Below are 15,055 nucleotides of genomic sequence, written 5' to 3'. Positions count from 1 at the left end.
CCTGAACTATCACCACTGAACTATCACTCCTAAACCATCACCCCTGAACTATCACTCCTGAACTATCACCCCTGAACTATCACTCCTGAACTATCACCCCTAAACTACCACTTCCTATCACTCCTTAACTATCACTCCTTAACTATCACTCCTTAACTATCATTCCTGAATTGATGAGTTGTGATTCTCAACATAATAACTTAAGTATGTAAACTCTTGACTTGTAAATAACTTGAATCGCACAATTGATTTCATCCTGTAACTTATTATGTTCTTTATTTCTGCAACATTAAAACGCCTTTCTTTTATTTCAGAGATTGTTCAACATCTCTGGGTCTGATGGAAAAACTCACAGAGGCTCAAACAACAGCAGATATGTATATTCCGAGGATAGCATATTTATTGGTAAGTATTGTCCTTATGCATGAAGGATTGTGGCAGTCTGTGAATGAATATTGGGGCAATTTTATTGCAAAATTATTGAAATTGTATGATTCACTCATGATTGCTATTCCTCACTTCTTGACTGGTTTATGATATTACAGCCACATCAATATTATAGAATAAAAACTATTCAGTGGCCATCATTACCAGGCTGTATGATAATTGGCAGGAACTTATTCCTTGTGAATGTCGATTACAACACTGCACTCAGATATTTCATGTTTGAATAAAGTACCACAAAGTGTTCCTACATATCATATATACTGATCAAATGAAAACTCTCTTTTGTGTTGAGATTTTCCAGATTCCAGATATAATACCCAGACACTTGCAACAGTGAACAAGCAGTAAGACTGTTTTCAAAATGAGCATATATATCTAATATCTGTCAATCATTCTGTCACCGTGGTGTCATTATTCTACTGGTCACATGCATTGAAGGAATATATTCAAAGAAAAGCTATCATGGAGGAGCAAAGTATGATGCAGCTTGTTGCGTAAGTCATTATTGTCAGGAGGGAATCATAACAGCTTAACACATATCTAAAGACGTTCTCCTCCAACCTTACAGGGACGTCTGACTGGACGAAGGATGACTTTGAAGATAACCTTAGTTTCGGCCTGCTGCTTAATCAAACCGCCTCTGGTTTCCATGGTAACACAAAGGACAACAACATCCATCTGCAACTAAAGGCTGTGTTTGAGAGAGATTGGAACTCTGACAATGTCTACCCACTCTAAGAGCTGATGTACATGTACATTGTCAAATCTTTTTTTTTCTAAACGGCTAGATTTTAATCTAGCCTCAGTAATTTTAGATTCAAAACATCATTTTGAAATTCTAACTCTAAGGCACCTTGTTGAGTTCCCTGTACATGTATTTCATTGTATTCCTGGACAAACAGAATACTGTAAACTTTCACAATACATTTTTATCTAAAAGATCTTCCCTCAATGCTTCAATTTTGTCATCAGGAAGAGATGTATAAAGCTGGGTGTATGATTAAAATAATTTCCATTAAAAAATCATGATAACGACAATAATTGCCAGTTATTTAAAAAAATTACTTGAACATTTGGGGCTTTCCCGTGCACTTCAGTTGCCCTTGAGAGCATCATGGGTAGCCCTGATGGAGATGGCGACAGCGGTTGCCCCAGGGTCGGGCTGGGTCAGCTGATCCGCGCTGACGTAGCTGGCCCGGCCGGCTCGGGCAGGCATGCTGGCTGTGGCCTGAGCTGACATCTCTGCAGCCTGATGCACAAATTACCATAAATATACAAAAACAGGTTTTCTGGTGTGTTCTCATACATGCCAGTGTAGAGAGTGCAATCTGGCAGGCCTGATCGGAGTCTCTAATTTCAAGAATTCAAAGATATTGAAAAGACTGAAAGTCATATTATTCTATAGTTGTTTCAATTTCGATTCATGTCACTTTAGATCAATGGATATGAGTTCAAATTTAGGATTTAAATGGAAGATCAACTAATGCAATAAACATCACCTTCACGGCCTCTTCAAGTGCCTGTGAAGGAGTTCTCTCTGAAGACAAGGCAGTGGACAGTGTACTGTAGGCAGCACTCAGAGGGTCCAGCTGTAAAAAGAAACAAACATCAGAGAATCCTGTTGAGTTTATTCTATACATGTAACATTATTGGTTTGGCTGTAAAGGATATATATATACAGTCAAACCTGTACAGATCACCACCTCTATATTGTTGGTGGTCCCCTAGTCAATTTTTCCCATTGACAGAAGCATTAAGAATTGAGTCTAAAGTTACCACTGACCTGAGTCTAAAGTTACCAAAGACCTGATTTCATTGACCCCTACATGGTCTTCTTGGGCTGAGTTTTGACTGTACATGTATTACCATGGCACCCAAACTAGCTGGTGGCTTTTATAACTTGTATTAGCCCTGCAGCAAAGACAATACAGGGCATGGAACCTGAATACACATCAACCGAGTTTCAGTTAAATTTTTTCACACATCTTTATCTTGTTAGTTATTCTATATCTCTCTTTACTACACTGTGATCAATCAGCAAAACACAAATGGGAACATCTATAGTTAAAAGTACTGACCATGGTCCTGTCACCTGGCTCTGCACCACCATACCTGACAAAGAAATGAAAAATAAACAGGCACCATTTAATTGTATGAAGAAGTATTCATGGTGAAATCTTCTAGTTTTAAAGAGCTGGTCAGAGTATGATCTATTCCATATGTTTTTTTTCAATGTTGTTTTAACACTCAAAAAAGGCATTTTAAAAGCCTGAGTGTATGAAAAAGGATGAAATAAAATATTCAGAATACATGTACGTTTCCAAGCAAGCTGTCAACTTTTCATTGTTTAGATGGGATAGGAAGATATGAAAATGTTAGGAAATGCAGCCTATATCAGGACATAACGTCCTGCTTTCTCTGGGTGATGAGATAAGCATTAGGAGACAGACCTTGTGATGGCCTGTATCCCAGCATGTAGTGCTGCACACCAGGCTGTTGGATGAGTGTCGGACAGGAGGGGTCGAGCAGCTGCCGTCAGAAACAGACTGTACAGCTGGGAAGAACAGTATAAGAAGAATTAGACAAGTATTACTATAATTAACAGGCAACTTACACCATAAATCCAGAAAAACATTGAATTTGGAAAACTGTAATTATTATGGCATAATTTGAGAGTGAAAACAGCCACGTTTCGAAATCACAACCTCCTGGTCCAGTGGCAGGGTTGCTACCTACTGGACAACGCACACTACTTAGCTAATAATATTAGCTTGAGTTGGTTAATACTCACTGCGCCAGACGACCCACCCATATCCTTCTCCACGATAGCAGCCAAGTGCAGCAGCAGAGCATGGGGACAGGAGAAGGGCAGACTGCCCACGGATGCCAGGATTGCTAACATATTCAGAATTCCTGAGGTTAGATACACTGTAAAATTTCACTTGCTTTGGCAAAACATATCATATGTTCAGAATAGATACTGAAATATGATTACAGAGAAGAGTATGGCCCCGCTGTACAAGCTTATGATGATATGCAATTCGTAAAGTGATTAGCTTGGTGGACTCAGCAAATACCTGTGGAGTTCCCCCCCCCCTAAGATGATGGTGCATACGTTAGTTATCTCAGTCAGCGCCCCTTGCGTTTCTCCTAGACCCTTGGTTGTTGTCTTATCAGAGCTGCCTCCCCTTTCTAACATGTTACCTTTTGCCCATCCTGCAGTCCAGCCTTGTTAGCTTTATTATGCTTCCAACGGTCACTACTCCACCGTCAGAGTTGCACCGGCACAGATCTAGCGGAGCAGCCACCGATGAAAGCAGAATAAAGCAGAAAAGGCTGGACTCCAGGCTAACCTTTTGCCCCCCTGGCCATGGTACTTCCACAGTCCCCGTCCCCTGAAGCCCTGTCCAGACTGTTCAGCTGCTCTTCGCTGTCAATCAATCGGTCACAGACTCGCTGCACCACCTTCTCCAGAAGTTGGGCTTGGTCTGGAGTAAGTTAAAGACATTAAAGACTTAGCTGGTTGAAAGATAATGGACGTCCATCAAAACTTGACAGTTCAACCATGATAACATAATACTGTAAATCGCTTATCAAAATATAGCGGTTGGGGGAAATGGAGTAGGTCACGTCACTTAATCATAATGGTGGGAACAAACATTACTATAGTATCTCAAATAGTAGTGATCAAATATTAGCGATGATGAAATTTTAGCTGTTGACTAGTGACCGTTAATTATAAATCAGCTAAAATTAAGTTACAGTTAACAAATCAAGAATTACAGTACACAATAAATCAAGCAGCTGGATAAGTTCTCTTAAGAGTCTGATGTTTCAGATAGCACACATTGTCTTTCATCAATGACTGAGAATTTTGAAATACACCATGTTTGTTGATGAGTACTACATTGACACTGCAAGACTACAGTGCTGTTCACCAACACGTTTGAAGCAACATTCAAGGACTACTTGATAACGTGAAGTTTTGAAGGCGTGACCTGATAAGGTTCATCTGTGCAGTCCCTTTTTGTCTTTTTCTTTTAATGAATTTTTTCAGTGAAAGGCCAATACAGATCTGAACTTAGAAGCTCAAGACATTTGAACAGCATATCTTCTTGCTAAGTCAGAAAGAACCTGAATGCTTGAGACAAGCTTAACTGAGAGTGAGGACTAACTGACCCAATGGGTCAAAGGAACATCCCCGACTGACCCGTTTGGATGGTCTGGCCTGAGGTTTTCCCCCCCTCCTCTGCTTGGATGTGCTGTGGTGAAGGGATGTAGATATCAGATGTTCTACTATGGCCAGGCAAACATCTTGGCCATGCCGGGGCACCGGTATCAGCATCTGAAAGGAAGCAATAACATAAATGCTACGGGCCATTTTTGTTTCTGATAAATGAAATTCACCAAAAATGTATCTATTTCTGATAACCTTTCCCCTGCTGTCTAACTCTGTAACCAATAGAGAATGGGGTGCCAACTGGCTACTTCAGTGTGCTAAAAGGTTAATTGTACCTTCAAAAATGAGTATCATAAATTTTACGATCACATTGGATTTTGTCGCTTAACCCATTAGGAAAAAGGTGTCTCAAAAATCAACCAAATTTTCTTCACTGTTCCATTAGTTTTGAGCCCACCTAGACATGCTGTAATGGTATCATCCAGGTGGAGCACTGTGAGTGACACTCCAGCCATCTCCAGTGATGTCATGAGTGATCCTGTGTACACCCTCTCCACTGCTACCCCTCTGCTCTCTGTACAACACATTGAAGAAGAAAAAAACTGACAAATCTTTTTCATTCAAAGTATGATAATGACATAAAAATGTAAGTCTATCATTTCAAAGGAAAAGGATACACAAAGCTTACAATTAAACTGTAAATTCATTTGTTTTCATGAGGACTTAATTTCGTGGTGTTTTAAGTTCAAGGTTGAAAGAATTTTGCATTGCAATTACAGAGTAATACATGCATATTTGCTGTGTGATTAATTTGCAGTGGAAAGTTACCATAAAAAACATGAAAAGAAAACCACCACAAACATTTCAAAATTTACATTGTCATGGTAGTCTTAGAACGCTTATAAGATAATTTTGGCTGTCAAGCTAAAAGTCAGGGGGACTTTTCCTTCCTTACAGTGACATGACACTGGAATTTTCATAAAATCACAAGAAACAAACCATACCTAGGTATTTAATGGCTGCTCTGCCCACAATGCCCAGCTCCAGACAGGAAGTTCCTCCCAGGTTGTTCACCATCAGGGCAACCTTACTTCCTGTCACGAGACACAAAAAACGTTTTTCTAGTACTGATGTATGATGTATGTCATACAAGGAACGTTGAATCATGATACTAGTACATCACAGCAAGAGCTTTCTTAAGAGCTTTGGTATACATCAATCTATTTCCAGAGCAAAATACATTGTTTTAAACATCTTGACAGAATTATGTTTCAGATGCCATAGAAGAATAATGTCTAGACTAGACATCAAACATACGTTTTACATGACTGTAAGATCCCAAATATGGACTATTGCCTATTCAGACATACTACATGATCCACATATGCATTTTTCTTGGGAATGATCTACAAGATTCTATCTGTAGGTGCCTATGGTATATTATTTAATAATTTTCATTTATTGATAAGTAAGTTTATTTCACCCTTTGGAATCTTGAGGTGAGTGCTGTTGTCAGGATTGGTCATGTGATCCAACATGGCTGACACAATCTCATCAGCTGAGGTCATCTACAACAAAACAACACAAACAGGAGATACTGCAAATCTGCATGAAAACTTAAAATATTGGAAATTTTGGAAACTTAAAATATTGGAAATTTTGGAAAAATTTGAAAATCAAGCTAAGCTCCTCCTAGCGTTCTTGTCTTTTTTACCTACCTTCTGCCTCCGACAGCCAGCCTCACCATGTATGCCTGTGAGAAACAGTATATTCCATTCACATTAAGTTCTCTCATGCTACTGAGCTTTGAGAAGAAACAAAACCGACTTATATCTACTTAGAATTATCTACTTCCATGTAGATCATGACTGTGTTACTACTGTGTTACATGAAGAAATAAAGAACACATTAATGAAAGAAAACTTAATGTGTTGAGAGAGAGTGAGGGATGTCCCATCAAGCCTGGCCAAGAAGACCACTCAGGGGACCGATAAAGTCATGTCTGTGGACGGGCGGTAATACTACATTCATATAGACAGGATTCTACAGTTTTGACTGTATGTGAAAAATCAATCAAAATGTGTCTTGAAGTTTGATTGTTAAAGCTCTGTGTGACTGTTCACTAAGGGATTTTCAGTACTAAGGACAGGCACCGCACAACAGTTGCATAGGTTTAACTGTATATCAATAGCCAGGTGGTCCTTGTGTAGAGTGAGTCACTTGTACAGGTTTGATTGTATGTGGAAAATTAATCAAAATGCATCTTGAAGTTTGATTATCAAAGCAGTGTGTGACTGTCCGCCTTCAAATATGTGCATAAGACACTAAAGGATTTTCAGCACCAAGGACAGACAGTGCAAAACAGTTGCATAGGTTTAACTGTATATCAATGGCCAGTTGGTCCTTATGTACAGCTAATGTCACTTGTACAGGTTTGACTGTATGTGAAAAATCAGTCAAAATGTATCATGAAGTTTGATTGTCTGTGTGAGTGTCCGCATTCAAATAAGACACTAAGGGACTTTCAGCACCAAGGACAGACACCACACAACAGTTGCACAGGTTTGACTGTAGATGTTAGGAGGACATTTGGCATGTTACTGACCCAGTCCCAGCTCAAACTCATCCTGCTGGAGCTGGAAGGAAGGTCCTGATCCTGGAACACTGCAGGGTGACAGGCTGATCCCAATGGTACCTGTAGTCATGGAGGAACACCATTTAACATTTCATCTAAAATACAGCCAGTAGATACCCATCTGAGTAATGAGGCTGTTGTAGTGCTTGAGGCACCTCCTCAATCACAGGAACTCCAATTTCATGTCCCTACTGAAAATTTAATGCAGCTCTAAGTTCTAACCAGGATGCCCTTCTCGGCTTTGAACCAGGGTATCCCAGTTACCAAATTATTGGAACCAGAAGCTCAACTGTGAGGCTGCTACCAGTTGAGCTACAGGGTTATCCTATATCTACAATGTCATTCCCAGTAATCTTACATTAATCCACTTTCCAGAAGGAACAAACATGCCTGTGATACATTACCTGACAATGGGTTATTCTCTTCCAATTTCTCTGACAAAAAAGAGCCCCTGCAGTTTCAAAAATGCTGCGACCAAGCCCAAACCAAAACCATTTCTATACAACACCAAGAGATATGTCATAAAAATATCATGACCGTTGTACATTCAGAACAGAAGATACAAAAATCAAAAGTTCTGCTGCAGTACTGTAGAAAAACGTTAGGCAGCCCATAATTGACCTTACCTTCTTAAATTTGTTTTGCCTTTAACACCTAACCACAAACCAGAAGATCCATCCATATCTTCTCAAGTTATGCTGTCTAGAAGACCACAAACGGCACCAAAAACAGTCTCGGTAGAGATAATTATTGTCGTTGCATCCAAGGATATTCATGTAAAAGGCTTCACAGTACAGATTGGAATCCAGCACAATCTGGAACTGTACTAGTACAGATTGGAATTCCAATCTGTCCTAGGAGGATTCCAGATTGTACTAGTACAGATTAGAATTCCAATCTGTATTAGTACAGTTCTAGATTGTACTGGATTCCAATCTGTACTGTGACATGTATAAGTCATATATATATTGTAGTTTATGGTGCCCCCCCTCCCCTACTTTCTGAAGACCAGGGGTTCGTCTGAACTGGGGAATGGGGGTGCTATGGGGTGCTATGCCCTCATCCTCATTTTTTCTTGAAAAAAAAAATGATGGCCCAGAGTGTCGGCTTACCCATCTGCCTGGCCGCCTGAGAAGCCACTTTGACAATGTCCTGTAGTGATCGTCCTTGCTCAGCCAACGCTCCTGCAATCTGTCACAAAGTCAGTTGATAAGTTAACAAGATTCTATAGTATACAGTTGGATTTGCCCAAACAGATGACAGTCACATCATCATCATTGTCATCATTCATCAGAAAAGCTGTAATGATATGGGTGGATCGTGGATTGGGGAGGATATATTATGTGTGTGACTGAGATCTCTACCAAACTTACATCGAAACAGAGAAAAGATGGAATTGACCGCTTCTCAATATCCATCACAATTAGCAGTTCAACCAATGAGAGAGTGGCTGCACGTCTGTCAAATATTTGCATTTTTATGTTTTCATTTTGCATTTCTATATTTTGACAGGTGGGTGGGGCTATGGGATTAGTCTATTCTCTAGTACTCAAAGTAAAAAACATTGGTGTGTTCATGTATATTTATATGTTAGTGGAAAGATGAAAGCATAAATGAGCTGCATGTATTATTCACACACACCTTAGTAGCCTGTCCATATGCCTAATGCACATACCTTGTGGATAAAGATTGTCCCAGCCAGACCCCTTCTCCCAGCTGTCTTGTCGTGGCTGGTGAGGGCGCAGTCCTCTCCCACTACCAACATGTCAACATGGAGACCCTCGGAACGAGCTCTTTCCAAAGACATGCCAAAATTTAACCGGTCCCCTGTGTAGTTCTTCACTATCAGTAGCGTGCCAGCTGAAAAAATATGGAATGATAGAATTTTACAGGACACACAAACCTGGGTTTCGCTGTCCCATAGCCCTAATGTGTGGAAGACAACAGGACACAAAAACCGTTGTGTGGAAGACTACAGGACATACAAGCCTGGGTTCCCCTGTCCCACAGCCCTGATGTGTGGAAGGACACACAAACCTGGGTTCCCCTGTCCCACAGCCCTGATGTGTTGAAGGACACACAAACCTGGGTTCCCCTGTCCCACAGCCCTGATGTGTGGAAGGACACACAAACCTGGGTTCCCCTGTCCCACAGCCCTGATGTGTGGAAGGACACACAAACCTGGGTTCCCCTGTCCCACAGCCCTGATGTGTGGAAGGACACACAAGCCTGGGTTCCCCTGTCCCACAGCCCTGATGTGTGGAAGGACACACAAACCTGGGTTCCCCTGTCCCACAGCCCTGATGTGTGGAAGGACACACAGACCTGGGTTCCCCTGTCCCACAGCCCTGATGTGTGGAAGGACACACAAACCTGGGTTCCCCTGTCCCACAGCCCTGATGTGTGGAAGGACACACAAGCCTGGGTTCCCCTGTCCCACAGCCCTGATGTGTGGAAGGACACACAAACCTGGGTTCCCCTGTCCCACAGCCCTAATGTGTGGAAGGACACACAAACCTGGGTTCCCCTGTCCCACAGCCCTGATGTGTGGAAGGACACACAGACCTGGGTTCCCCTGTCCCACAGCCCTGATGTGTGGAAGGACACACAAACCTGGGTTCCCCTGTCCCACAGCCCTGATGTGTGGAAGGACATACAGACCTGGGTTCCCCTGTCCCACAGCCCTGATGTGTGGAAGGACATACAGACCTGGGTTCCCCTGTCCCACAGCCCTGATGTGTGGACGTGGAAGACTACAGGACACACAAACTTGGGTTCCCCTGTCCCACAGCCCTGATGTGTGGAAGGGCACACAAACCTGGGTTCCCCTGTCCCACAGCTCTGATGGCAGCCAGAATGTCAGCAGGAGGAGGAGAGGTGAACACAGAACCTGCAATGGCCCCTGTCAGCATTCCAGCACCGATGTAACCTATTTACAAAAGAAACAAGATCAGATCATTATAACAACATTGATAACAACATTTGTCACAGTACAGCTACAAAGACTGATGTAATGTTACTTCATCTTGTGTGTGTGATCTATCTCTATCAAGCTGCTGTCATTACCTATTGATTTCATTTCAAAATGGAATGATCATGTTGACAAACTATATTATACGCTGCAGGGTGTCATCCAGAGAACTGGTGTAATTTTGATTGACTCAGACTGGGTTTAACCAAAGATTACCAACTGATCTCTGTGTCCTATCATGTTCTGCTGACATGCCTACTGGTGAAGCCTGCATCAGAGGTTAAGTCTACAAAAAGTTGCTTTTTTATGAGATAATGTTACACATTCAAGCATTGCTCCTTTGTCTCCATAACAGTTAGTTGTTCTTGGTTCCAACTGTGTATGTGCAGTGAGTAACGCATTGTGGGTAACTTGTAAACAGTTCTTGTCTGGACCATGCTTAAGTTTTGTTTATGTCTCAGAGTCCTTCAACTTTAACAATCTTTACCCGCAATGCGTCTCGCTGTGGAAGTGCGGTTGGAACCATGAACTCAGGCTTATACCTGCATGTGCGGGTTCATGTCCCGACCCCCCACCGGACAGTAGGGTGACCTTTGCTGCTGCTCGCACCGAAGCCACGTCCTCTCGAACCATGACCCGATGACCGGACAGCAGGCGCAAACCCGGGTGGCTTGCAGCAGTGCCCTCTAGTGACTCATCCACACATCGCTCTTTGGAGTTGATTAGCTTCTTGCCAACGTTAGCAGCCATTGTCTACAAGCTTGCTGAGTTCTAAAGCTGGAAGAAGTGACTCCTGGACGAAAATGTGAAATTGAAGCAGGTTATTAATCACCAATGTACTTGATATTGTATCTACAGCCTATACCTTGCAACTTTAACCTTTAGCACACTGAAGTTAGCCATTAATTGGCACCCTATTCCCTACTGGTTACAGAGTTAGGCAGAGAAGGTTAACAACCTAATAGTAGAGTTTTTGACACACTCTACTCTACTAGTCAGTTTTTATGCTGTTAAGGGTTTGAGGTTTTGACCTAATTAGATGGTAATGAACAGACCATTGTCTCCTGATTTCCATATTATCTGTGGACTAGCTATAGACTAGACTGTCTAAAATCAACTGCAGGCTTCAATAATGAACGTTGTTTCTGTTTTACACTGACATTTAGCTTAAGGTAGTTTTTGCACAGTCTAGAAACTCTTTTTAGTAGCTCGTGCACTGGCAACAATGGGTAGACGGCAGTTGATTTTTCAACAATAATGAAGGCCATTATTCAATAATCAATCGGTGATTACTTCAAACTAGCTGCTAACCCTTGGCAACTGCTCTTACTGTTCATCTTGTTTATCACTAGTCTTTTCTATATGACTCCTCTTCTCTAAACGGTTGCAGTGTTGCAATACACTGCCTCCTTTGCTCCATAAAGATTCAAAATTGATATCTGTAACTAAGTTAACACAAAACTTCTGAAACTGAGTCAAAATAATCTAGAAGCAGCAATAATCAAAGAATGACATCCTTGTAACCTCACAGGGAAACACGCCAAAATGTCACCTTATTTGATAGCTTCACAGTCCTCCAGGCCTGAGGGAAGGCGGGAAGGCTTTTTTCCTCTCCTGGCCTCCACTCTGAAAACAGCTGATCAGAGCCCCGCCCACTTACAGGTCAAAGTTCACCAAAATAACAACATGGCGACGATGGAACAGGTGAGAACCTTGAAACCGGCATGAGCGGTGATTTTGGGCGGTTTTCACCCGTGCAGCAAGTCAGAGAGTCTGTTGAGACCTGTGGGACAGTATGTACGGCCGGTTATGTGTCGTGGGGAGAAGCTGTAGGCTCCACCCGGCGTTGTTGACGCTACAATCGCGAGTTTCGTCCGGCACTCTCGACCGCCCGCTACCCTTTCTACGCGTTACGTGCCCTCCAGGTGTACCGTTATATTTTGGGCGGACGTTCCACCTTATCTCCACCATTCGTGGCGAACGTTGTAAAACAGCAAGTTGTGACGTTTTGACCGTACGTATCAGAGCGCTCTGTAGTTCCACTGGGGGACGGAAACCTCCAGGGGACGACCCCGCAACTGCAACCTCTGCGGGGAAGGGATCTCTGGAGTACATCCGTGATAGCCTGGCAACAATACAGACCAGCCTTCAACACGGCGGGCCAACATGGAAGGGCTACAACGTTCTGAAGATTCTACTGGCTCTCGCTGTCCTGTCTGGTTTGTGCTTTAGTAACGTTACTTCTGGTGTTTTGACAATATATGCAGTCCGTCTTTTTTGTCACGTTCTGGACGTAATGTAATTCAATTTCAACGCTATGATAATATTATTACATTAGTGTTGCCTTAGTGTCGTCCTCCCGAGGGGGAGGAAAACACTCTATAATATTCAAGCAAATGCGTCTTCCAACCGCGGCAAGCATTACCTCGACACTCAATGCAATTGCTAACATTCTTATTTGTATTGGATAGGACTGCCAAAGTACTGAATGACAGACGTTATTTCAAATATGTTCCAAGATGAAAAGTAACTTTAGGATAATGATATTTTAGATACAATAAGTCAATATATATTGATTTATAAATAATACTACTATTCTGCTTTCATTTTTATCACACAGGTTACAATATAATAATTCATTGATTTAGGTACAGTGCACATTCATTTGCCAACACTTGGGCAACAGTGACCGAAATGCTAACATCTGTCTGTTATATCTCAGGCCTCGGAGTTTATCTGTTCCGAGACGAAGTGCGACAAAACGTGGCGGAGGAGGTCTCTAACGTGGCGACCCGTTCCATGGCGGATGAGGAGCTGGTGACCCGGGTCAACGAACTGTCGAAAGCCCTGGTCAACGACGTTCTGAACGATGAAAACATCCTGAACCGAACCAAGGAGTTCTCCTCCAACCTTATCATTGGTATAAGCCTGTTCATTGTTACAACTGCACATGCACAGCAAGATGCATGACGGGTACAGTAATATGTCAAAAGTGAAGGCTCCTGAGACATAAACAAAACATGTCTGGACATAAAGCATAGTCAAGACAAGAGCTGTTTATAAGTTATTGGCCCTCACCTTTGACCTATTACACACAATGGTTCTCATGCTCATTTGGAATCATGAACATGCTTATTGACTATCAGAAGTCAGAGAGAGAAAAACTCTTAAGATTCTTGAATGTTCTATCTGCCACACATAAATGGTTTGGGTTGCAGATAGAATGTCAGTTGCAAAGTTCATCACATTCTGCATCTTTTATACAATGAACATGTGTGTTATTTGGGCATCATTTGGGTGTGGTACTGTATTTGGAGGGGGGACAGCTCAATATATTTATTGTTTGTCTAAGGCTAGACAACCCAATGTTCCAACACCCCTATTTTCTAACACCCCTATACACCTGTATGTTCAGACGTCCCAATGTCATGACACCCATGTTCCGATGCCCCCTTAAGGTTCTGACACCCTAATTTTTGTTAGTGTTAGAGGTGTTGGAACTTGGAACATAGTGATGGCGGCATAAGGTTGTCTCAATATGGGGTGGCAGAACATAGGGGTGTCTCAACATAGGGGTTGTGGAACATAGGGGTGTAGCCATTTGCAGCACCTCTTTATAATTCTGACAATGTTTCTTTTGACATGTTGCAACACTATCTTTCCTTGACAGACATCATGGCAGATGAACATAACCAGGAGAAAATGGGTCTGCTTTTGAAGAACCTGATTCTAAAGACGCTCAGCGATGAAAACATGCAGAAGGAAATGGCCGTGCACGTCAAGTCCATCCTGTCACGTCCTGAAGTCAGGGACGCTGTCCTGGCTGTGATACAGGGGCTGTTCAATGAGCCCAGAGTGCAACAGGAGGTCCGAGTTCTTTTTTTGTTGTTGATGCACTATTGTTTCTAAAGAAATATGTATAAGTTTTCAATTAAATCAATTTTTTTTTATTATTTGTTTCAAAGTATACCAAGGTGGTAAAAGGACATGTACATGGCATGAAAATCAAAATGGTTGACACACAAGTAACTACAAATCCAAAACAAAAAAAAACAATAAGAAGTCCCCTATTACATGTACCTTAATAGACGAATCTGAACGACTCACACTAATGTCGTCATACTCAGACTCCTAGAGGGGATTTTGCTCACAAACTTTCTATGTAATCGCGCACGTCTGTTAAGAATAGAACGCGTTCGAATGTCATCCCCCAAACTCCGACCAGGTATTCACTTCCCATCATGTCTGTAACTATTCCCCTACTAGTACCTTACGTGTGTAAAATACCAAGAAAAACATATTTTGTACTTATCTGCCGTGAATCAGTCAATTGTAATCAAACACCTGTTTCTTCCGGGTTCAGGGAACGTCTTTCGTGCGCGATGACACGGTAGTTTGTGAGTAAAATCCCCTCTATGACTTCATCAGTTTGTGTCGTTCAAATTCGTCTCTTGAATTTAACTACCATTTCTATATCAAAGGCCGCAGACTTCTTTAAGAGTGTGCTGGCATCGGACACCGTTCAAGGGGAGGCCACAGAACTGGGCCGTACCATCTCCTCCAGTCTGCTGAGGGATGATGGACTACAGAAAGAGGCAGGCAACATGATGTGGGGTGCCTTCAAGTATTCATTCACCCCCACGTTCGTTCCATGGACCAGTCCCGCTGATGGTAAAAAGGAAAGTTGACACTTTCTTTCCTGCTGTCAGACTGATGTCATAACTACTGTAAATGCAGAAAGGTTTGCGGTGGTTTTCTGATGGCGGTTTTCCCGGTGAACTCTTTACTGCGAACTTAAAACCACCGCGAAATGCCGTTCCAT

At 42.1% G+C, this 15,055-nt stretch overlaps 2 protein-coding genes and 1 long non-coding RNA gene across 4 annotated transcripts; 2 read left to right on the top strand and 1 right to left on the bottom strand.

Annotated features, from left to right (window-relative positions):
* The first annotated feature begins 264 nt into the window (after positions 1-264).
* LOC136432549 (uncharacterized) lies at positions 265-1,220 on the top strand. The gene is made up of 2 exons (XR_010755539.1): positions 265-405; positions 1,016-1,220. It is a non-coding gene; the product is annotated as an uncharacterized lncRNA (long non-coding RNA).
* Positions 450-11,884, bottom strand: LOC136432548 (triokinase/FMN cyclase-like). 2 transcript variants are annotated; one of them, XM_066423917.1, is made up of 17 exons: positions 11,786-11,884; positions 10,776-11,010; positions 10,081-10,191; positions 8,938-9,122; positions 8,375-8,453; positions 7,233-7,322; positions 6,346-6,380; positions 6,111-6,195; positions 5,632-5,721; positions 5,085-5,201; positions 4,658-4,792; positions 3,801-3,935; positions 3,239-3,342; positions 2,898-3,001; positions 2,526-2,559; positions 1,947-2,036; positions 450-1,696 (listed from the first exon to the last, which is right to left on the bottom strand). In XM_066423917.1, exons 2-17 carry the CDS (start codon positions 10,981-10,983, stop codon positions 1,541-1,543), a joined length of 1,758 nt encoding a protein of 585 aa, XP_066280014.1. In that variant the 5' UTR covers positions 10,984-11,010; positions 11,786-11,884; the 3' UTR covers positions 450-1,540. The 2 variants fall into 2 exon arrangements, with proteins under 2 accessions (XP_066280014.1, XP_066280013.1); XM_066423916.1 differs by having other exon boundaries at positions 10,776-11,026; positions 11,786-11,881.
* A 31-nt stretch (positions 11,885-11,915) lies between these two features.
* Positions 11,916-14,921, top strand: LOC136434168 (uncharacterized). Its single transcript, XM_066426934.1, has 4 exons — positions 11,916-12,452; positions 12,956-13,153; positions 13,904-14,134; positions 14,722-14,921. Exons 1-4 carry the CDS (start codon positions 12,029-12,031, stop codon positions 14,919-14,921), a joined length of 1,053 nt encoding a protein of 350 aa, XP_066283031.1. The 5' UTR covers positions 11,916-12,028.
* Positions 14,922-15,055: the final 134 nt, after the last annotated feature.

This window comes from Branchiostoma lanceolatum, chromosome 4 (assembly GCF_035083965.1).
Source record: "Branchiostoma lanceolatum isolate klBraLanc5 chromosome 4, klBraLanc5.hap2, whole genome shotgun sequence".
Classification (NCBI taxonomy): domain Eukaryota; kingdom Metazoa; phylum Chordata; class Leptocardii; order Amphioxiformes; family Branchiostomatidae; genus Branchiostoma; species Branchiostoma lanceolatum.
This window is presented reverse-complemented; position numbering and strand designations above follow the sequence as displayed.